This window comes from Heterodontus francisci, chromosome 1, assembly GCF_036365525.1.
Source record: "Heterodontus francisci isolate sHetFra1 chromosome 1, sHetFra1.hap1, whole genome shotgun sequence".
NCBI classification, from domain to species: domain Eukaryota; kingdom Metazoa; phylum Chordata; class Chondrichthyes; order Heterodontiformes; family Heterodontidae; genus Heterodontus; species Heterodontus francisci.
The window spans coordinates 97,914,997-97,937,774 of NC_090371.1; the positions used below are offsets into that span (position 1 = coordinate 97,914,997).

Consider the following 22,778-nt stretch of genomic DNA (forward strand, 5'->3'; position numbering starts at 1 on the left):
CAAGAAATGGTCCCCGGCCCACGTTACAGCAGTGTATAACTAATTTTTTGTACTGAAAAGAAAATACTTGGGTTACAAGGGGTTGGTGGAATTTTTATATCATGGGCTGGGTTGGGGAGGGGGGGGGAGCGGGGAAGCAAAAAAGGGTGGACAACTGCCTATTTCTGATATAGGGAGATGACCTGAAATGCAACCTGGATGTGGAGGAGGTGGTGGGATGGAGCAGGAGGGAAAAGATGCAAAAGAAGGAAAAGGCTGTGGATTCAGAAGAGGCAGCTGAAATTTTGCTAAAAACGGTTTCAAGTTCAAAACAAACAAACAAACAAACAAACAATCTACACAATACCTTGTATTTGCCAGCAAATAAAAATAGGAAACACAGATGAATTGGATTGCTCTTTCAAAGAGTTAGCACAGGTGTGAGTGAATGAATGGCCACCTTCTGTGCTATATTATTCTGATTCCAGGTGCTCCAATCAGCGGGTGAAGTTGACAAAAGACCCAAGAATATTAGTTGATTAATCACTCACCTTGTCTAAACATTGGAATCCACGATAAACAAAACAAATACGATGCTAGGTTATATCAAGATCAGTTGAGTTCAAATCCACTGAAGTTGTGTTGAAACAGTTGGCCTGCTCTTGATCAGAAACAATCTAATTGCAAGGCTGATGTCTGGTATCAGAGGGAAAGCTTTAATGTATGAGACAAAGATCCTCAGAAGGGATCTTATAAAATGTATACAGATACTTGACAGGATAAAGTTAAGTCAAAGATATTTTCAGATATGCCATGTTAGCAAAGGTTTGTAAAGGAAAAATTTAGCACCGACATCAGAAAGCCTTTCTATCCAGAAAGGATACCAAAAGGGTTGAAAAGCCTCATTAAAAAACTGAATAATTTGAAATTGAGAGTAACCAACTCAAAATGCAAGTTTCTCAAATGGACCATCTCATATCGATTCTCTTCTAATTTGAATAGTTTGATATGTCACTCGATACACACAGCATATATTACAAGAGTACTTCCTTTTTTTTGTTAAATTTTGAAAACGTGTGTTTTATTTGGGAAAACTGAAAAGGATTCCTTGGATGTTTTTTTCACTGGGGTCATTGAAAGAACTGAGAGGTCTTGTTTGCAAACATGTACTGGAAGCCACCTGTCTTCAGATAAATACCCAGCAGGGGGCTTTTATTTAAAACTTGAAGAAGTTTACAGAGAAGTGACAGGTCAAGATTTATAAGGGTCAGGAGACTTGATGCTTGAGATTGTCCATACCCCAACCAGAAACAGTGTTTTGAGTTGGAGTTTCAAAAAAAAAAGCCAGGAGGACAGTCACCTAAACTCAGCCTGTTCCATCTCTTTGAAAAGCCTGCCAGCTTTTCCATCTCTGAAAAACTCTTAGAAGCGAGTGTCAGAAAGAGAGAAATTGATACTACATTCATCCTGGAAGGCCTGCTTGAAACCCCCGTTGCCACATTTCTCCAGAGATGCTGGAAAAATCTGCCAGATAAATCCTCGATGCCACCTGAACGAATTGCTGCAGAGAAAGATCCCAGTGATATCTGTCTATGTGTATTCAGGATGCCAAACCAAAGAAGGGACAACTGACATCTTTCCATATCTTCTCTCTTTTCCTCAAGAATTAGTAAGTACTTTGCCAAAGTATCCCTTTTTGTCTTTTTTTTTTGGTAACAGAGCTCTACAAAGAACATCTCTATTTCAGATTAATGTGTGGGTGGGGTGTGGCGTTGAGGGAGGGGTGGCTAAGGTAAAAGGGAATTTTCAGATTTCAATCTGGTGTGCTGATGCTTTGCTTCGTTAGTGATTATGTCTTGTTTTCTAATAAACTGTTCATTTTGTTGTTTATTAAAGAAACCTGGTTGGTGTATTTTATTCTGGGATAAAGAGTAGAGTAGGATTGGCGAAGTGGAGCTAGAAAGGACTGTGCACACCTCCCACTCGGTCACATCACACAGTAATAGCAATAATAAAAAGTGGAAAATGCAATTATTAGGAACATTACCTGCTACAAAATTGTTTGCAGATTCAAACCAATGGAACTCCAAGTGAAATCCTTGTCTCCCTGCCTTCAGTGTTACCAGCATAATTAAATAGAAGACTGAAATTGTGCCTGCAAATAAAATCAAAACAAACTTTCTGAAGTGACAGACATTTAGATGCATAGATAAATTTAATCAAAAATGAGCATTAAAAGATTCTGCTACGCCTCCTAATGGCTTAAGAGAGGAAGTACACTACCCAGTGTAGTGTTAAGCCATATAGACAGCAATTCCGAGCAGGATTCTGGATCTGCAGAGTTCAATGAATCTCAGCCAGCAAGGCAGTTCAAACACTACAATCATACGCTGCCCCTCTCAGCTTGGAATTTGGGATGGAGGTGTGGAAGAAAGGGAGGGTTCATGCTTGTGCTGATATAGGTATGTGTGGATGTCAGGCAAGAATAGAACTGGCTTCAGCTATGGTACCCCTGTCCCCACAGATTGAATACCCTACCTGGACACACTCAATCACCTTCATGGGCAGATAAGGAAGAGCAACAAATACTGACTGATGAAAGCCACACCTGTCAAGAATGAGGCATATTAATTTCTACATTTGAACATGAATTTTTAAACTCTTACTGGACTAAAATATGGCTGTACCTGCATTTTAAAAGGACAGCGGCTGGAAACATTTGCATTTTAAGAGACAGTGCCCAAAAACAATGGAACTGCTCCCTGACTCAATTAACCCAAATGGACTTTGATCACCAGATATTCAATATGTGTAAAAAGCCAGCATTCCATTCCACCCCCCACCCACCCGAGGGTGTCTACTAAGATGGACAATCCACAAACCGCAGAAGTTGTTCCAAATAAGGAGTTAGTCACATGACTAACCGACTGGCCAACTTACAGTTTTGAATTGTACTCACGGAATTTTAGTCAGACTGCAACTGAACTTGAAGAAAGAGCATTTCTCCCTGGCTTGCTCGCTCTCTTTCCCCCTCTCATGCTAAGGCAGGGACCCATGGAAGAAACTAAGCCAAGACAGAAAAGCACCAAAACAAGTTTGAAAGAATACAATGGATCCCAACGAGATGGCAAGATTTAACTGCAATCAAAGATTTTACATCGAACTCAAAAGACAGTAAACGAACTCCAGATATTACTTCAAACCTTCCCCCTTGATTCTTTCTCCTTTTCTGTCTCTATCTGCTTGTGCGTTTATCGCGTATGAGTGCTAGTGTGGTTGTGTCGTGTAGTTTTAACTGAATTAGAGTATTAAGGTTAATAACTTGCACTTTTCTTGCTTAAATCTAAGAAAACCTGTCTGGTTGATTTCTTTGCCATTACAATTGGAGAGCAGTGAACAAGGATTCACTGAGGAGAAGCTATAAACAGCGTTTTAAAAATTAAACCCTGTTACGGTCAAACCAGGAAAAGGCTAAGAGGGAACCCCTAGACACCTTTCAACCGGTCGTAACACAGGATGTTCACATCCCATGAAAGAATGTTTAAAAAAAAAGGGAAAAAAAAAGGTGATTTGAGTGAGGTTCTGGAGAGCTATCAGTTCTTGTGAAACGGTATCTTGGGTGTAGGAAGATGTATATAAGGGGCGGTTGGGGGGGGGGGGGGGTGGGGCAGGTGGAGAAAAGAGAAGAGGGAAAGGAGAACAGCAATATTTGAAGTAAACAAGACAAAAAAAAGAAAAGTTGCAGCAACAACACAGCAGGTTTTGGAATCATATGCAACATGATGCAATAGTCCATGGATAATTTCTGAAATCTGCATACTGAGAATCAGCAGCTGTTCGGATCGACCCGAACAAACAAACAAAAAACAAATCAGGAGCCATTATTAGAGATGTAATACCCAAACGAACGATCAGGAACACCCACTTTTTTCCTCAACAGGTCCAGGATACAATAGTATTGGAATAAGGGGCAGCATCTTCAAAGCTAAACTGGCACCACGTGCCTCATGACCACTTCTGCCCATTGATTACAAAAAAGTGTTGCCTGAATCTCTGGCTCAATAGAAGCTAAAAGTGGAACGGAATTCCAGATCACAATGGATAATTAAATATTGGTCCACATCAACCAGTTGGGGCCATACTTCTGTGTCTCCTGGCAAATTTTTATAAAATATTTTACAGACAGAAGTATTTACCCACAGCAAGTAGCCCAGTAGTGTTTGGTTATGTTCAAAACCCAGCCTCCACAAACATTTGAATTTGGCTATAAATCAGTGAATGCCATTATTAAGTTGGCTGCTTAATGGGAGTGCTGCAAGGCAAAAACAACTGTATACCTACTCTGGTTAAACAATCATAAAACAGACTGAACAGTAACCATAAAGGCAACCATCACCTCGAAGACAGCACATCTCACCGACTGCCCCCATTTCACACCCTAAAGAAAACAGCAGTTGAATTCACTAAATACAAACCCGATAACATTATAAACTAAGTTGAAGTGTTGCTTCAACAAATGACGAATTCAGATTTGTCCACTGTAAAACCAGAAGCAGAATCAAAAACATGAAAAGTATGCATTAGTGTATCAGGCAGAAATTTAACAGTAAATGATATGAGCTCCTTCAAAATCTAATTTTAACATCCCCATACATCAAGAACTCAAAACTGATTTTAAGGCAACTAAACACAAGCCAAATAAAATCTTTACATATCTCCTTCATTATTACTGAAGACTAAAAGTAACAAATCATTCTCTCCACAAAAAATGTTTTCGCATCATTCAGGACCTCCACTCTCAGTTCCAGCATTTTGTTTTTTTTAAGAAAATGAAATGCCCCAATAACCAGAATTTCTTAAATGTTTGACCATATTCAGCAGCATAGAACTTCTCATTACCATTTTAAGAGATCAGTACATCTAAAATAAACTCATCAGAAAACCATAATACTCAGTTTGTGCCATGAACAAACTGGCGGCACAGTGGCGCAGTGGTTAGCACCGCAGCCTCACAGCTCCAGCGACCCGGGTTCAATTCTGGGTACTGCCTGTGTGGAGTTTTCAAGTGGGTTTCCTCTGGGTGCTCCGGTTTCCTCCCACATGCCAAAGACTTGCAGGTTATTAGGTAAATTGGCCATTATAAATTGCCCCTAGTATAGGTAGGTGGTAGGGAAATATAGGGACAGGTGGGGATGTGGTAGGAATATGGAATTAGTGTAGGATGAGTATAGATGGGTGGTTGATGGTCGGCACAGACTCGGTGTGCCGAAGGGCCTGTTTCAGTGCTGTATCTCAAAATAAAAACCTCAAATACTTCACAAGGAGCTGCAGAAGTTATTCTATACAAAGACATCTATCAAACAGCCAATCCAAATAAATCAGTCACATCTATGAAAAGCCTTCCATTTTCCAAACTCTTGGATGCAATAGGACCATCCAGTTTTTTTCCCCAAACAGATAAAAAAATGTACACTTGTTCTTCAGTTAATACCTTCATTCTCAGCCAGTTTCTAAAGTCATACTGGCACATTAATGGAATACTTACCAAGATTATTGAAGCGCGCAAAGAATGAAGCAGACTTAAAGTTGAGGAGAGGCAACAACAGAACAATCAGGTAGAAGGGAACAGTTTTAGTTTTACTCCACCACTCCTGAAACTCATGCAAGCTTGTGTCATTGCTTATGATGTAGGATATGTCAGTGCTATTCCTTTGGTGAACTCCAGGTGGATGTGGACAAATAACTGAAAACAAAAAGAATCAGTTCTATAAACTATTACAACAACCCTCAAATAGAAGGGAGTGAATATAAATCAGAATCCTGGCAAACAAATCACTCTCCAGTCAGTATAACAGACTGATTGGATTAGCTTCCATTATGCATTTATCGCACAAGAATGAGCATTTGCACTCACTGGGAGTGAGTTGGCACTGTCAGTCATTTTATTTAGGACCCTAATGAGAAAAAAAAAAGGGTCCATGCCCCTGTTCCAATTTGACCTCAAACTCAGGTTCCAGAGGTTTATTGAATAGCATGCAACTCAAATACTTCCATGCATTGAACTTGAAACAGAAACATATTCTTTTACAACTATGGACACTCTACGACCATCTTCCCAATTTTTAATCAAATAACTTATAGCGATGGTTACATTTGTGGTTTTTCTTTTTACACAATATTTTTCCCAAGTTGAGAGCTTCAGTCACTTGTAAAGAAGCCTGCACTCCCAAGTATTCACAGCTTTCATTCACCTGTCCAATGCCTAGTTAAATGTAGTAAGCTGATAGAAAGAAGTCTCACAACTGAATTCTAGAGTAACAGGCATCCTCAAGTTATTTCCTTGACTTTGGAAGGTGGAACAACACAGACCAGGGCCTAGGTAATAAACTGATATTTATTGAAAAGTAAATGGATAACTAAATCTATTGTTGGTATTTGTTCACAGTAAATAAACTTTACTATGCCTCTGATGAAAGAACACAGACTTGAAACGTTAACTGTTTGACTCTGTTTGATTACATTATGATTTTCTAAGTGTCCTGCTACTACTGCCTTAATAATGGATTCCAGGATTTTCCCCAACACAAGGTGTTAGGCTAACTAGCCTATGGTTTCCTGCTTTCTGTCTCCCTCCTTTCTTGAACTGAAGGGTTACATTTGTGGTTTTTCAATCCACTTGGACCTTTTCATAATCTAGGGAATTTTGGAAGATTACAACCAGCAAGTCCACTTTCGCTACAGTCACTTCTTTTAAGGTCCTAGGACGCAGGCCATCATAGTTAATTTGGTGTTATACAGCTACAAATAGCCAACATGGGAAACTTTTAAAGATCAACACAGGGTTACTAAAAAAGTAATAAAAAAAAAAGTAAAAGGTAAATTATGAAAGAAAACTAGCACAAAATATAAAAATGGATAGCAAAAGCTTCTATGAATATATAAAAGGTAAGAGAGAGTAGCTAACATGAATGTTGGTCCCTTGGAGGATGAGACTGGGGAGTTAATAGAGGGGAACACAGAAATAGCAGACACTAAATCAGTATTTTGCCTCAGTTTTCACTGTGGAGGACACTAGTACTATCCCAATAGTACCAGGTAATGCGGAGGTTATAGAGAGAGAGAAAAAAAACTTAGAAAAATCATCACCACTGGAGAAAAAGTACTGAGCAAACTATTGGGATTGAAGGCAGACAAGTCCCCAGGGCCTGATGGCCTACATCCTAGGGTCCTAAAAGAAGTGGCAGCGGAGATAGTGGATCCATTGATTTAAAATTCCAAAAATTTCTTGGATGCGGGAAAGGTTCCAGTGGATTGGAAAAAAAGCTAATGTAATGCCCTTATTCCAAAAGGGAGGGAGGCAGAAAGTAGGAAACTATAGACCGGTTAATTTAACATTTGTCATTGGGAAATTGTTAGAATTCATTATTAAGGAAGTAATAACAGGACATTTAGAAAGTCAAAACTCAATCCATCAGAGTCATCATGGTTTTATGAAGGGTAAATCGTGTTTGACTAATTTGCTAGAGTTCTTCGAAGCTGTGACAAGCAAACTGGATAATGGGGATCCTGTAGATGTAGTATATCTGGACTTCCAGAAAGCATTTGATAAGGTGCCACACAAAAGGTTAATACACAAGGCAAGATCACATGGGGTTAGGGGCAAGTTATTAGCTTGGATAGAGGATTGACTAACCAACAGAAAAGAGATAGTCGGGATAAATGGGTCTTTTTCTGGTTGGCAAGATGTAACTCGTGGGACGCGCCACAGGGTTCGGTCCTCCGGCCCCAACTATTTACAATCTATATTAATGACTTGGACGCAGGGATAGAAGGTACTATCGCCAAAGTTGCAGATGACACTAAAATAGGTGGGATAGTAAGTTGTAATGAAGAAATCAGAAATTTACAAATGGATATGGATAGGTTAGGTGAATGGGCCAAAATTTGACAGATGGAGTTTAACGTGGATAAGTGTGAGGTTATCCATTTTGGTCAGAAGAATAGAAAGGCAAATTATATAAATGGAGACAAACTTCGAGTGCTTCGGTGCAGAGGGATCTAGGTGTCCTCGTGCGTGAATCGCAGAAAGCTAGTATGCAGGTAATAAGGAAGACAAATGGAATTTTAGCATTTATTGCTAAAGGAATAGAATATAAAAGTAGGGAAGTGTTGCTGCAACCGTACAAGGCATTAGTGAGACCGCACCTGGAGTATTGCGTACAGTTTTGGTCCCCTTACTTGGAGGGATGTAGTTGCATTGGAGGCAGTTCAGAGGAGGTTCACTAGATTGATTCCAGAGATGAGGGGTTTGTCTTATGAAGCGAAATTGAGCAGTTTAGGGCTTTACTCTCTAGAGTTTAGAAGAACGAGAGGAGATCTAATTGAAGTATGTAAAATGATTAAGGGGATTGACAAAGTATCCATAGAGAGGATGTTTCCTCTTGTGGGGCAATCTAGAACGAGAGGTCATAGTTTTAGGATAAGGTGTAGCAGACTGAAAACAGACGAGAAGAAATTACTTCTCTCAAAGGGTCGTGAGGCTGTGGAATTCACTACTCCAGAGTGCGGTGGATGCCGCGACATTGAGTAAATTTAAGGAAATACAGATTTTTAATTAGTAATGGGTTGAAGGGTTATTGAGAACAGGCAGGAAAGTGGCGTTGAGGCCGAGATGAGATCAGCCATGATTGGATTGAATGGCAGAGCAGGCTTGAGGGGCTGAATTGCCTACTCCTGCCCTTAGTTTTTATGTTATGATTACAAATCTGACAGTACTGAAATGATAAACATATTTATATAGTGTCTTGAACATTCCAAGGCATTTCAAACAAAATATAAAGCTTAAACAAAATATGACCGAGCCACCATAAGGAGATATTAGGGCAGAGGAGCAAAAGAGGTGGGTTTTCAGCAGCGTCTTAAAAGGAGGAAAGAGAAGCGACTAAGTTTAGGGAAGGAATTCCATATCTTCGGCCTTGGCAGTGGGGGCTGTACTGTTGGGACGGTCTGCACCTGAACCGTGCTGGGACCAGTATTCTAGCAAACCATATAATTAGGGAAGGAGAGAGGTCTTTAAACTAAACGGGGCTGGGGGTGGTGAGGAATCAAGCCTGGGTACATGTAGAAAACCAAGGGGTACAGTCAAGGCAGGAGAGCAAAATAGTAATATGGGAAATGAAGGCCAGAGAATGGGAGAATGGGACAGAAAGAAAACAAAAACACAACAATAGTCAAGCCTAGATGTTACAAAGATAAAAAGACAATGCACGTAGCAGTCATAACAATTTAAATAAACTGATTGTGCACATTGAAGTAAATAAATATGATCTGATAGCCATTACGGAGACATGGCTGCAGGATGACAAGGATTTGGTCCTGAATATTGAGGGGTACATGACCTTCAAGAAAAATAGGAAGCTAGGTAAAGGTGGAAGGGGAGCACTGTTAATCAAAGATGGCATTGGTGCAATAGTTAGAGATGACCTTGATTCTGGACATCAGGATGTAGAATCGGTTTGGGTGGAGATGAGGAATAGTAGGGGAAAGAAGTCACTAGTGGGAGCGGTCTATAGGCCCCCTAACAGTAACCACAATTTAGGACAAAGTATACAAGAAGAAATATTGGGTGCTTGTGATAAAGGGACGGCAGTAATCATGGGTGATTTTAATCTAAGTATAAACTGGAAAAATCAGATTGGCTATGGCAGCCTGGATGAGGAGTTCACAAAATGCTTTCCAGAGAGTTTCTCAGAGCAGCATGTTCTGGAACTAGAGAACAAGTTATATGAGACTTGGTATTGTGTAATGTGACAGGATTAATTAATGACCTCAGAGTAAAGGCACCTCTAGCAACCACAATATGATTGAATTTTACATCCAGTTTGAAAGAGAAGAGTGAGTCGAACTAGTATTTTAAACTTAAATAAGGGCAACTACGTGGGCATGAAAGCTGAGCTAGCTGAATGAATTGGGTTACTCAGCTAGGAGATAGATCAATAGATAAGCAGTGGCAGACATTCAAGGGGATATTTCAGAACGCTCAGAATAAGTATATTCTTACTATAAAGAAAATTCTAAGGGGAGGACCCACCATCCATGGTTAACTAAAGAGGTCAAGGAAAGCAAACTTAAGGAAAAGGCATATAATTGCACAAAGATGAGTGGCAGGTCAGATGATTGGTCAGAATCAAAAGAATCACAGAGAATGACTAAAAGGTTAATCAGGAGAAAGAAATTACAGTATGAGAGGAAGATAGCTGGAAATGTAAAAACAGATAGCAAGAGTTTCTACAAGTACTTAAAAAGGAAAAAAGTAGTGAGTGTTGGTCCTCTCGAGAGTGAGAATGGTGAGTTAATAGTAGATAATAAGGAAATGGCGGATGAAATGAACAAATATTTTGCTTCGGTCTTCACTAAAGAGAATACAAAAAACATTCCAGCAATAGTTGTAAATCAGGAGGTGGAATGAAGAGAGGAACTTGACAAAATTACAATCACCAGGGAAGTGGTCCTGACCAACCTGATGGAGCTGCGGGCTGACAAGTCCCCCAGGTCCTGATGGGCTTTATCCTAGAGTCTTAAAAGAGGTAGCTAACGAGGTTATAGATGTGCTGGTATTTTGAAAAATTCCATCAGACTGGAAAATAGCAAATACAACCTCTCTATTCAAGAGGCAAGGTAACCCCTCTATTCAAGGGAGGCAGAAAACAGGTAACTATTGGCCAGTTAGCTTGATGTCTGTCGTGGGGAAGGTGTTAGAATCCATCATTAAGGAGGCTATAGCTGGGCACTTGGAAAAACTCAAGGTAAATCGAGAATAGTCAGCATGGCTTTGTGAAGAGATCATGTTTAACCAATTTATTGGAGTTCTTTGAAGGAGCAACATGTGCTGTGGATAAAGGGGAGCCAGTTGACATACTGTACTTGGATTTCCAGAAGGCATTTGACAAGGTGCCACATAAAAGGTTATTGTGCAAAGCAGGAGCTTATGGTGTAGGGGGTAACTTATTGGCATGGATAGAAGATTGGCTAGCTGGCAGAAAACAGAGCATGCATAAATGAGTCCTTTTCTGATTGGCAGGTTGTGACGAGTAGAGTCCCGCAGGGGTCTGTGCTGGGCCCTCAACTTTTTACAATTTATATCAATGACTTAGATGAGGGGAGCAATGGCATGGTAGCTAAATTTGCAGATGACACAAAGACAGGTAGGAAAGTATCTTGTGAAGAGGACATAGGAGCTTGCAGACCAATATAGATAGGTTGAGTGAGTGGGCAAAAATCTGGCAGATGGAGCATAATGTGAGAAAATGTGAAGCTGTTCACTTTGGCAGGAAGAATAAAAAAGCAGAGCATTACTTAAACGGAGAACAACTGCAGAATTCCAAGGTGCAGAGGAATCTAGGTGTTCTAATGGTCGGCACAGTGGCGCAGTGGTTAGCACCGCAGCCTCACAGCTCCAGCGACCCGGGTTCAATTCTGGGTACTGCCTGTGTGGAGTTTGCAAGTTCTCCCTGTGTCTGCGTGGGTTTTCTCCGGGTGCTCCGGTTTCCTCCCACAAGCCAAAAGACTTGCAGGTTGGTAGGTAAATTGGCCATTATAAATTGCCCCTAGTATAGGTAGGTGGTAGGGAAATATAGGGTCAGGTGGGGATGTGGTAGGAATATGGGATTAGTGTAGGATTAGTATAAATGGGTGGTTGATGGTCGGCACAGACTCGGTGGGCCGAAGGGCCTGTTTCAGTGCTGTATCTCTAAACTAAACAAACTAAACTAATGCACAAGTCACAAAAGGTTAGTATGCAGGTACAGCAAGTAATAAAGGCGGCTAATGGAATGCTATCCTTTATTACGAGAGGAATTGAAAATAAAAGTAAGGATGTTATGCTTTAGTTATACAGGGCATTGGTGAGACCACATCTCGAATACGGTGTACAGTTTTGATCTCCTTTAAGGAAGGATGCAAATGCGTTGGAGGCAGTTCAGAGGAGGTTTACTAGATTGATACCTGAAATGAGTGGGTTGTCTTACGAGGAAAGGTTCGACAGGCTGGCCTTGTATTCACTGGAGTTTAGAAGAGTGAGGGGAGACTTGTTTGAAGTATAAAAGATTCTGAACGGTCTTGAAAGGTGGATGGAGAAAGGATGTTTCCTCTTGTGGGTGAGTCCAGAACTAAGGGAAACTGTTTTAAAATCAGGGGTCACCCTTTTAACAGATGAGCAGAAATTCTTTGAGGGTTGTGCGACTTTGGAATTCTGCCTCAGAAGGTGAAGGAGGTAGGGTCATTGTAAAATTTTTTAAAGTGGGGCTTGATTGAATCCCTTGCATAACAAGAATCTGTCATCAGGAGTAGATGGGAGTGTGGAATTCGAGACACACTCGAATGGCGGAGCAGGCTAGAGGGGCCGAACGGCCTATTTCTGCTTCTAATTCGTATGTATGAAAGCATGGAAGCCAATAATGAAGCTCGAAGCTAGAATTGGTGGAGCGCAGGTATCTCCAAGGGTTGTAGGTTACAGAAATGGGGTGGGGTGAGGCCACGGAGGGATTTGAAAACAAGGATGACAACGTCAAAAATCAAGATTTGCGTAACTGGGAGCCAATGTGGGTCAGTGAGCACAGGGGTGATGGGTAAGCGAGACTGGGCAGTAGAAGTTTGGATGCCCTCAAATTTACAGAGGGTAGAATGTGGAAGATGGACAAGAAAGTATTTAAATAGTCAAGTCGAGAGGCAATAAAAGGTGTGGATATCAGATGAGCTGAGGTAGGGCAGAGTCAAGCGATGTTAGAGGCAGAAATGGGTGATCTTAGCGATTTATGATCGCTTGGAAACTCATCTCAAGATATGCCCAAGGCTGCGAACAGTCTTGTTAAACCTCAGACAATTGCCAGGGAGAGGGATGAAGTCAGTGGCTAGGGAGCCAAGTTTGTGGTGAGGACAGAATGCAATGTTTTGATCTTCTCAAAATTTATTTGGAGGAAATGTCTGCTCATCCAGTACTGGATGTCAGTCAAGCAGTCACCATGGAGCAGTTGAGAGAAATGGTGGTGAAGTAGAGCTGGGTATTGTCAGCGTACATATGGAAACTGACACTGTGTTTTCAGATGATATTGCTGAGAAACAGGAGGGGGGGGGGGGGGGCAAAGATGGATCCATGGGGACACCCAAGGTGCAGACATGGGGAGAACTCTATTTTAGCCGATTCTCTGGTTATGACTGGATAGATTAAGCATGGAACCAGCCATCCAACCTAGCTGGATGACAGTGGAGAGACATTGGAGGATGATGTAGTCAACCACATCAAAAGGTTGCAGAAAGGTTAAGGAGGACAGTAAGGAACAGTGCATCTTTGTCAAAGTCACATAGGATGTCATTTGTGCCTCAAGAGCTGTTGCGGCACTAAAGCGGGGCAGGGGACCTAATTGGAGAGATTCAAACAAGGAGTTCAAAGAAAGATGGGCGTGGATTTGCGATACAACAGCATTCAAGGACTTGAGAGGAAAAGGATGGCTGCAGATGGGGCAGTAGTTTGCAAGGAAAGAGAGGTCAGGGTTGGATTTTTTTTTTTTGAGAGGCGCGATGACAGTAGATTCAAAGGACAGAAGGACAGTACCTGATGAGAACCATTAATAACTAGGAAGCCTGGATGCCAGGAAGGGAAGTTGGGCGGTCAGCAGTTTAGTGGTAATAGACTCAAGGGAGCAGGAGGTGGGTCTCCTGGACAGGATGAGCTTGGAGAGAGCAGAAGAGGAGGAGGAGAGAAACTAGAGAAAGATGTGAGATCAGGGCTAAGGCTAGGCATAACCTTGGAGTAAGTTTGGCATGGTGGGCTAGGGGAAGGGAGGAAGAGGCAGAGGGAGCTGATTAAATAGTCCCAATCTTAGTGGCAAAGTAGTCAATGAGTCCTCATACTTGTTGGAGGAGGTGAGGTGGGAGATGAGAGGCAAGACGATTGGAAAGACAGTCTGCAGTAGAGGAAAGAAGCCGAGGTTATCTTTGCATTCCATGATGACCCTGCAATAGTGAGCAGTTTTTGCAGATGAGAGCAGGATGCAATAGTGTTTTATGTGGTCCAGCCATATGTAGCAGTTGTTCATTATATCTTTCAAGTTAGTGTTAAGGGAGCAGAGGGCAGTACTGGGGCCAGAGTGACAGAAAGTAGTGGTTTTAATGGGGACTAGAGCAAAAGTGGAAGTGACGGTGCGGTTGAGCAGAAATGTCACGGTAAATAAAAGGGTCAAAGGCTAGACAGTTGGGATTTTGAGTGCAGCGGTTTGTAAGTGAATTGGGAGTTGTTTTTTCCCCAGGGGCAGATACCAGAAGCAGGTAGGGTTGGGGGGGGGGGAGAAAGAGAAGGGGAATTTGGGTGGAGAGCAATGCAAGGAAGGCCTTTCCTATGATTGACAGGACAGGGAGTAGTGAGGCCAAGTGTGACAGCAAGGTCAAGATAGTGGCTATGAATAAGAGTTGGGAAGTTTATGTGGCTTTGAACACGAGTTGGGAAGTTTATGTGGAGGCAAAGATTAAGGGATGTCAGACCAGCCCCTCACCTGCCAAGACTGAGGAACACATAATTTCACCACATGAACATTAAAACTTAAAAAATTGCAAGCCCCTGACTGGAAAGACATTTGCATGGCAACAGACAGTGTTGGAACAAGAGACAAAGGGCCATGCCCTGACTCATTCAACTAACAATGGACTTTTGATTACCAGACATTGAAGGTGGGTGGGAGCTAGCATTCCAGGTTGACTGCTAAGATAGCAGAATCCACAAACATAAAAGTGGTCAAACCAGTTTTAGTCACATGACGAGCTGGCTGTTGGAATTTGAACTCAGAACGTCATGTGCTCCTGGAATTGAGCAGAATCATCTCCTGTCTGCCTGTTCCCATCTCCTTCCCATGGAACCGAATGTTGTGAAAACACGTGAACCTCAGAGAAAAGTCTCCGAAAACAAGGTTTAAGCAGAATACTGGGCCCCAATGAAACGCAAGAATTACCTACAAAAGGACTATACCGTGAGCTCAAAGCACAGTAAGATATTGCCTGTATCTTTTCTGTCCCTATGTGCATATCGCGTGTGCATGCTAGCGTGGATGCGTCACATATCCATAGGCGTCAACTGTATTAGAGTTCAAGTCTCAAGTTAACAAATTTCACTTTTCTCCTTTAAACCGGAGAAAATCTGAGAAAACCCAGCGTTAGTTTCATTGCCTTATAATTAGAAAGCTGTGAACGGGATTCAAAAAAAGGGGAGCTCAAAACAGTGTTTAAAAATAAAACAGTGTTACAATAAGACCAGGTGAAGATAGTAACAGACCCCTAGACACCTTTATCACCTGGTCATAACAGGGAGGATAGGAGGGCAGTGAACAAGAGAAGAGAGAGCGGTGAAGGTTGAAATCACCGAGGATGAGAAGTGACTCAGTGCAGAAAGAAGAAGTAAAGATACCTCAGTGAGAAAGATTTTATGGCACTTGGCTGGATAGTAGAGAACGAGGATTTTAAATCAGAAAGTTGAGGGGTGGAGCACGGTGAGATGCTCAAAGAACAAAGTGCCAGAGGAGTAGGGGAGACAGATGTGATTTGGTGAAACGAGCCACATCACAACTGTGACCTCTGGGTATGGCAAGTGGTGGAAGGTACAGCCAGGCAGGTTGGCCTCACTTTGGGGGAAGAGGTCATCACTCTTCATCCAGGTTTCCAATGTGGATGCAATCATCAATGACCTCATGGTGAGCAAGGGCCTTGTTCACAAGTGAATGGACATTTTGGAGGTAGATGCCTAGAGGGACAGTGATAGCTGACCTGCTGGCAGAGTCCACAGGGTTGCCACTGGAAGGGGAGAGCTGAACAAGAATGAAATTGGCAAGATTAACACCCAGCGAGCACCAAGGTCGACAAAACAGACAGATGGGCAGTTTCTGTTGCTTGTAAGTAGGCAGCGGAGTGCCTTAGAGGATGCCAAGCAGGACACAGAGGGAAGCTGGCTTTCCCAAGAGGAATAAAGCCTAGGACGCCAGAAGAATGGGAAGGCCAAGGAGTGAAGGGTTGGAGGTAGGGATTTTTGAGGGCAGAGTACCCTAGAGAGGAAAAAAATGAAAAGAGGCATGACTCCCTGAATTAGAGATACAAGTGATTAGGAGGGAAATAAGGAATTGAAGGAAATTATTATTAGTAAGAAGGTTGTATTCGAGAAATTAACAGGGCTGAAGGTTGGTAAGTCCCCAGGACTTAATATTTCACATCCCAGAGTGTTGAAAGAGGTAGCTATGGAGATAGTGGATGCATTAGTGACCATCTTCCAAACTTCTGTAGATTCTGGAGTGGTTCCTGCAGATTGGAAGGTCTCAAATGTCACCCCACTATTTAAGAATGGAGGGAGAGAGAGAAAACAGGAAACCACAGACCTGTTAGCCTTACCATCAGACTTTGCGAAAATGCTAGAATCTATTCTCAAGGATGTGATAAATAGACACTTGGATAATAATGATCTGATCGGGCATAATCAACGTGGATTTATGATTGGGAAATCATGTTTGACAAACCTGTAGGCGTTTTTTTGAGGATGTTACTAACAGAATTGATAAAAGGGAGTCAGTGGACAAGGTATACTTGGATTTTCAGAAGGCTTTTGATAAAGTCCCCCTTAACATTGGTTAGCAAAATTAAAGCACATGGGATAGGAGGTAATATACTGGCATAGATTAAGGAATGGTTAACAGGCAAAAAGCAGAGAGTAGGAATAAACGGGTCATTCTCGTGTTGGCAGACTGTGACTAGTGGGGTACCGCAGGGATCAGTGCTTGGGCTCCAGCTGTTCACAGTATGTATCAATGATTTGGATATGGGGACCAAATGTAGTATTTCCAAGTTCGCGGATGAAATAAAACTAAGTGGGAATGTGTTGTGAGGAAGATGCAAAGCGGCTTCCAGGGGATTTGGACAGATTTGGTGAGTGGCAAGAACATGGCAGATAGAATATAATGTGGAAAAATGTGAGGTCATCCACTTTGGTAGGAGGAATAGATGTGCAGAGTATTTCTTAAATGGTAAGAGATCAGAAAGTGTAGATGTACAAAAGGGACCTGGGTGTCCTCGTCAATAAGTCAGTCACTGAAAGCTAACATGCAGGTGCAGCAAGCAATTAGGAAGGCAAATGGTATGGTAACATTTATCGCAAGAGGATTTGAGTACAAGAGTAGCGAAGTCTTGCTTCAATTGTATAGAACCTTGGTTAGACAGCACTTGGAGTACTGTGTGCAGTTTTGGTCCTGTTACCTTAGGAAGGATATTACAACCATAGAGGGAGTGCAACGAAAATTCACCAGACTTGTTCCCGGGATGGCAGGACTCTCCTATGAAGAGAGATTAGGGAAACTCGGCCTGTATTCTCCAGAGTTTTGAAGAATGAGAGGTGATCTCATTGAAACCTACAAAATACTTAAAGGGATAGACAGGGTAGATGCAACTAAGATGTTTCCCCTGGTTGGGGAGTCTAGAACCAGGGAACACAATTTCAAAATAAGGGGGAAGCCACTTAGGACAGAAATGAGAAATGTCTTTACTCAGCTGTGAATCTTTGGAATTCTTTACCTCAGAGGGCTGTGGAAGCTCAGTCATTGAGTATGTTTAAAGCAGAGATTTACAGATTTCTAAATACAAATGACATAAGGGGATATGAAGATAGTGTGGGAAAAAGGCGTTGAAGTGATTATTTGGAAAAGCATGGTTTGATTAGAGACAGTCAGCATGGCTTTGAGGGGGGCAGGTCATGCCTCACAAGCCTCATTAAATTCTCTGAAGATGTGACAAAACACAGTGATGAAGGAAGAGCAGTGGATGTGGTGTATATGGATTTTAGCAAGGAGTTTGATAAGGTTGCCCATGGTAGGCTCATTCAGAAAGTGAGGAGGCATGGGATACAGGGGAAGTTGGCTGTCTGGATACAAAATTGGCTGGCCCATAGAAGACAGAGGGTGGTAGTAGATGGAAAGTATTCAGCATGGAGCTCGGTGACCAGTGGTGTTCCGCAGGGATCTGTTCTGGGACCTCTGCTCTTTGTGATTTTTATAAATGACTTGGATGAGGAAGCGGAAGGCTGGGTTAGCAAGTTTGCCGATGACACGAAGGTTGCCGGAGTTGTGGATAGTGTGGAAGGCTGTTGTAGGTTGCAACAGGACATTGACAGGATGCAGAGCTGGGCTGAGAAGTGGCAGATGGAGCTCAACCTGGAAAAGTGTGAAGTGATTCATTTTGGAAGGTCGTGGTTGAATGCGGAATACAGGCTTAAAGACATGATTCTTGGTAGTGTGGAGGAACAGAGGGATCTTGGGGTCCATGTCCATAGATCGCTCAAAGTTGCCACCCAAGTTGATAGGGTTGTTAAGAAGGCGTATGGTGTGTTGGCTTTCATTAACAGGGGAATTGAGTTTAAGAGCCACGAGGTTATGCTGCAGCTCTACAAGGCCCTGGTTCGACCACACTTGGAATATTGTGTTCAGTTCTGGTCGCCTCATTATAGGAAGGATGTGGAAGGTTTAGAGAGGGTGCAGAGGAGATTTACCAGGATGCTGCCTGGACTGGATGGCATGTCTTACGAAGAAAGATTGAGGGAGCTAGGGCTTTTCTCATTGGAGCGAAGAAGGATGAGAGGTGACTTGATAGAGGGGTACAAGATGATGAGAGGCATAGACAGAGTGGATAGCCAGAGACTTTTTTCCAGGGTGGAAAGGGCTATCACCAGGGGGCATAATTTTAAGGTGATTGGAGGAAGGTTTCGGGGAGATGTCAGAGGTAGGTTTTTTTACACAGAGAGTGGTGGGTGCGTGGAATGCGCTGCCAGCGGCGGTAATAGAAGCAGATACATTAGGGACATTTAAGTGACCCTTGGATAGGTACATGGTTGATAGTAGAATGAAGGGTAGGTAGTTAGTTTGATCTTAGAGTAGGTTAAAGGTTCGGCACAACATCGTGGGCCGAAGGGCCTGTACTGTGCTGTTCTATGTTCAATGCTCTATGAATGAATAGCCATGATCATATTGAATGGCGGGGTAGGCTCGATGGGCTGAATGGCCTACTCCTGTTCCAGTGTTTCTAACTCGGCAGTGGGGTCTAGAAAGGGTAACGAGAAGTCAAAAACAAGGGGAGCAAAAAGTGGAAATAAAGTGATTGGCTTGGGTCTTGATGTACAAGTAATGATCAATGTATTCAATTTGTGACAAAGTTTACATTTAAATTCTATACTGGACAACTCGCTGATTGGCAGTCCTACCTTTAGTACTTCCATTCGTACTTAAAACATGGTCCACTTCCGTGACATTGTGAACATAATCTGGAAAATAAAGTAGTGGCACATGGTAGAAGAGATTCAACAAGCTTAACTATCTAACATACAATTATACATATTGCCCTATAACTTTTATGCCACTAGTTGCTGGAATACTGAAAACCCTTTTGGGTGATATCAAAATGTACATACAAACCCATGAAGCATAGTTCTCAATCAATTTGTTTTGCTAATAAAATAGTATTCACAGAAATTTGATAAAGTCAGTGATCAAGATTTTAATTGATGTAGGAATTGATCACATCTTCAGTATCTTGAATGTTGTAATTGGAAAGGTTTAAGTGACGAACAAAAACTGCAGAGATCTGAATTACACTAATGAAAACTCAAACTGGTAGAAACTTTTTTTTTTTAAAAACTTACTGTAAATAAATTTCCCTGTGTTGAACAGGAAATTGGACATAAGGACCCAGTAAACAATCATGGCTCCAAACAGAGAAATGAGAGAGAAAAGAAGACTGGACCACTGGCCAAATGAACCAAAATAATATTTGCAGACATCAGGAAACTCCCAGTTTGATGTATCAGCATGAGCTTTGAGAAAAAACAAATACATTTTAGAAAACAATTAAGCAAACAAAGAGGGTCAAAAATCAACATCTAATAAACTGCCATTCAGTAGCAAGCTCCCCTGTTGGCCTGCTGGATAAAGATGTCACTTGGTGCAACACTGGATCATAGAGACCACAAAGTCCCATAGATGGATTAGTCAGTTTTAAAGAGCTAAACTCACCTACACCATTGCACGTCTATGTATGCGCAGTTTGCACTTTTCCATTAGCAGAAAACAGCCAAACCCTAAGGATGTGGTCACACTGAGGTTTTTCTGAGATGACATTTGGAAGCAATTTACTAAATCAGATACACTTTTCTTTGGATACTTATATTCACTCTTACTCATGTGGTTGTATAGATGTCAAATAACCCAGCATTCCAGTTACTTAATCTTTCTCATGAAAGCTGCTGAAAGTGACTTGCTGAAACACTTTGGCTTCCTATAAAAAGGTCAAAATAGAGATTCATATCCACTATTCTCAGAACTATGCGCATGCAAAGAACAAAAAGCTGAGAAAATTGGCTGACTTAATTTAGTTTCAAAACTATGCTTCTTTCAAAACATCTTCCTTTGTGAAAATAAGTGGTAAGACTTTTATACAGGGTTGCAAATTGAAAGCATACTCCCTATAAACATTATTTTGCGAATAATAAAGAATTCTGAAATGGAGCCAAAACTGTTCTATGGTGTTCAAACTGGTACATGTTTCGAATACCGAGGCGCAGGGGTCAAAATTCATTTTGCAAGTCAGTCAGTGTTTTCACATTCTCACAGAAAGCTGTTTTATAACAGGTTAGAATTAGTTTTGATTACAAATGTAGTAGCATCCACATTACCATTAGTACGGTTTTAGTTCTTTAAAATTAAATTATTCTCCACCTCAAGTACCTTTCAACCTTATTTCAAACATTTCAATTGAAAAACCTGTAATTGAGATTGTTTAGAGCGGTTTCTTTACAAACTTTAACTTGACAAATTAAACATGGTAATGATTACACAACATACAAGTTACCACTACACAACAAGCACATTACATTAATCCTTCTACAAATTAATTCGTTACTTCAAAATACATTTCTCTGAAATCATTGCAAATATGGTTCTACTGCATTAAATGGCATAAGATTTGGCAAAAAAATACAAATACGCACCTACTGTCTGTCGAGATGTCAGCACTCGATAACAACAGTACAGCATCAGCATGCTCATTAAAATGAGCAAGATAATCCCTAATGTAAATCCTGCCTAATTGGGAAAGGGAAAAGAGGTTGCTGTTTTTGAAGAATCCATAACTGCAACTTGATAAGCCAATTCATTGAAATGTTTTAATTGACCCCAAAAATATACAATAGACAAATCATTGACACAACACTATTAACTTATTGGCAAAATTCATGGAATGCACAAGAAACTTCTAACCTCCTTTACTGCCCATGGAAGGCTCAATATGGATGTACCCATCATGGTATTCCAGATGGAAAATCTGGAAAGAAATAAAATTCAGTATCACCTGAATCATGAAGACAGAAACCATTATACTTTTTCCTTATAAATTGGATTAAATTTGGAATTACCATTGTGTGCCAATCCTAAAAATGCACATGTGTCAAATGGCTTCAGAAGTATTACATAAAGTGATCCTTCATCTATGTCAGTGAATAATGATAGTATCTTCAAAAATGTACTTAGATTAAATTCTGGTCTTTGTTCTGATTTCCATTTTAAAATATATTACAAACATATGTACATACAGACATACTTATTAACTTTGTAGCAGTTAGATGCAACTGAGTGGCTTGCTCGGCCATTTCAGAGTCAACCACATTGCTGTGGGTCTGGAGTCACACGTAGGTCAGACCAGGTAAGAACAGCAGATTTCTTTCCCTAAAGGACATTAGTGAATCAGATGGGTTTTTACAACAATCAACAGTGGTTTCATGGCCATCATTAGACTAGCTTTTAATTCCAGATGTTTTATGAATTGAATTCAAATTCTACCTTCTGCTGTGGTTGTACTTGAACCCATGTCCCCAGAGCAATACCATGGCTCTCTGGGTTACTAGTCCAGTGACAACATTACACCACCGCCTCCCTGCAGCAGTTCAAGGCGGCAGTTCACCACCACCTTCTTAACGGAAATTAGGGATGGGCAATAAATGCTGGCCTACCCAGCAACGCCCACATCCCATGACTGAATAATTTTAAAAAGTACAAATTGGGAGGAGGCGGCCATTCGGCCCCTCGAGCATGCTCCACCATTTGATAAGATCAAGGCAGATCTGACTGCAGCCTCAAGTCTACTTTCCTGTCTAGCTGCTATAACCTTGGACTCCCTTGTCAATCAAAAATCTATCTAACTTGGCCTTAAAAACATTCAAGTGACCCTGCCTCCACTGCTTTCTGGGGAAGAGAATTCCACAGGCTAATAACCCTCAGAAAAAAAATTCTCATCTCCATCTTAAATGGGAGACCCCTAATTATTAAACCATGGCCCCCAGTTCTAACCTCTCCCATAAGGTGAAACAACCTCTCAGCATCCACCCTGTCATGTCCCCTCAGGATCTTATGTTTTAATAAGATCACCTCTCATTCCCTTAAACTCCAATGGATGCAGGCCCAACCTGTCCAACCTTTCCTCATAAGATAACTCCATCACAGGAATCAGTTGAGTGAAATTTCTCTCAACTTCTTCTAATGCAATTATATCCTTTCTTAAGTAAGGAGACCAAAACTGTTCACAGTACTCCAATTGTGATCTCAAACACCCTGTACAACTGCAGCCAAAACTTCTGTACTTTTATATTCCATTCCCCTTTCATTTATTGCAATATTCCATTGGCCTTCCTAATCACTTGCTTTACCTTCATACTAACTTTTTGTGAATCGTGTACCAGG

The 22,778-nt window shown here is 41.4% G+C and overlaps 1 protein-coding gene across 7 annotated transcripts in view; it reads right to left on the reverse strand.

Moving 5' to 3' along the window:
• slc38a9 (solute carrier family 38 member 9) overlaps window positions 1-22,778 on the reverse strand; it is a 90,484-nt gene that overhangs the window by 35,686 nt on the left and 32,020 nt on the right. For all 7 annotated transcript variants that reach the window (XM_068033183.1, XM_068033175.1, XM_068033193.1 and 4 more), the window contains 6 exons: window positions 21,303-21,366; window positions 21,035-21,128; window positions 19,691-19,861; window positions 19,253-19,312; window positions 5,525-5,722; window positions 2,027-2,134 (listed from right to left, as the gene is read on the reverse strand). In XM_068033183.1, the coding sequence (XP_067889284.1) occupies window positions 2,027-2,134; window positions 5,525-5,722; window positions 19,253-19,312; window positions 19,691-19,861; window positions 21,035-21,128; window positions 21,303-21,366 (695 nt within the window). The remainder of the gene's footprint in view (window positions 1-2,026; window positions 2,135-5,524; window positions 5,723-19,252; window positions 19,313-19,690; window positions 19,862-21,034; window positions 21,129-21,302; window positions 21,367-22,778) is intronic.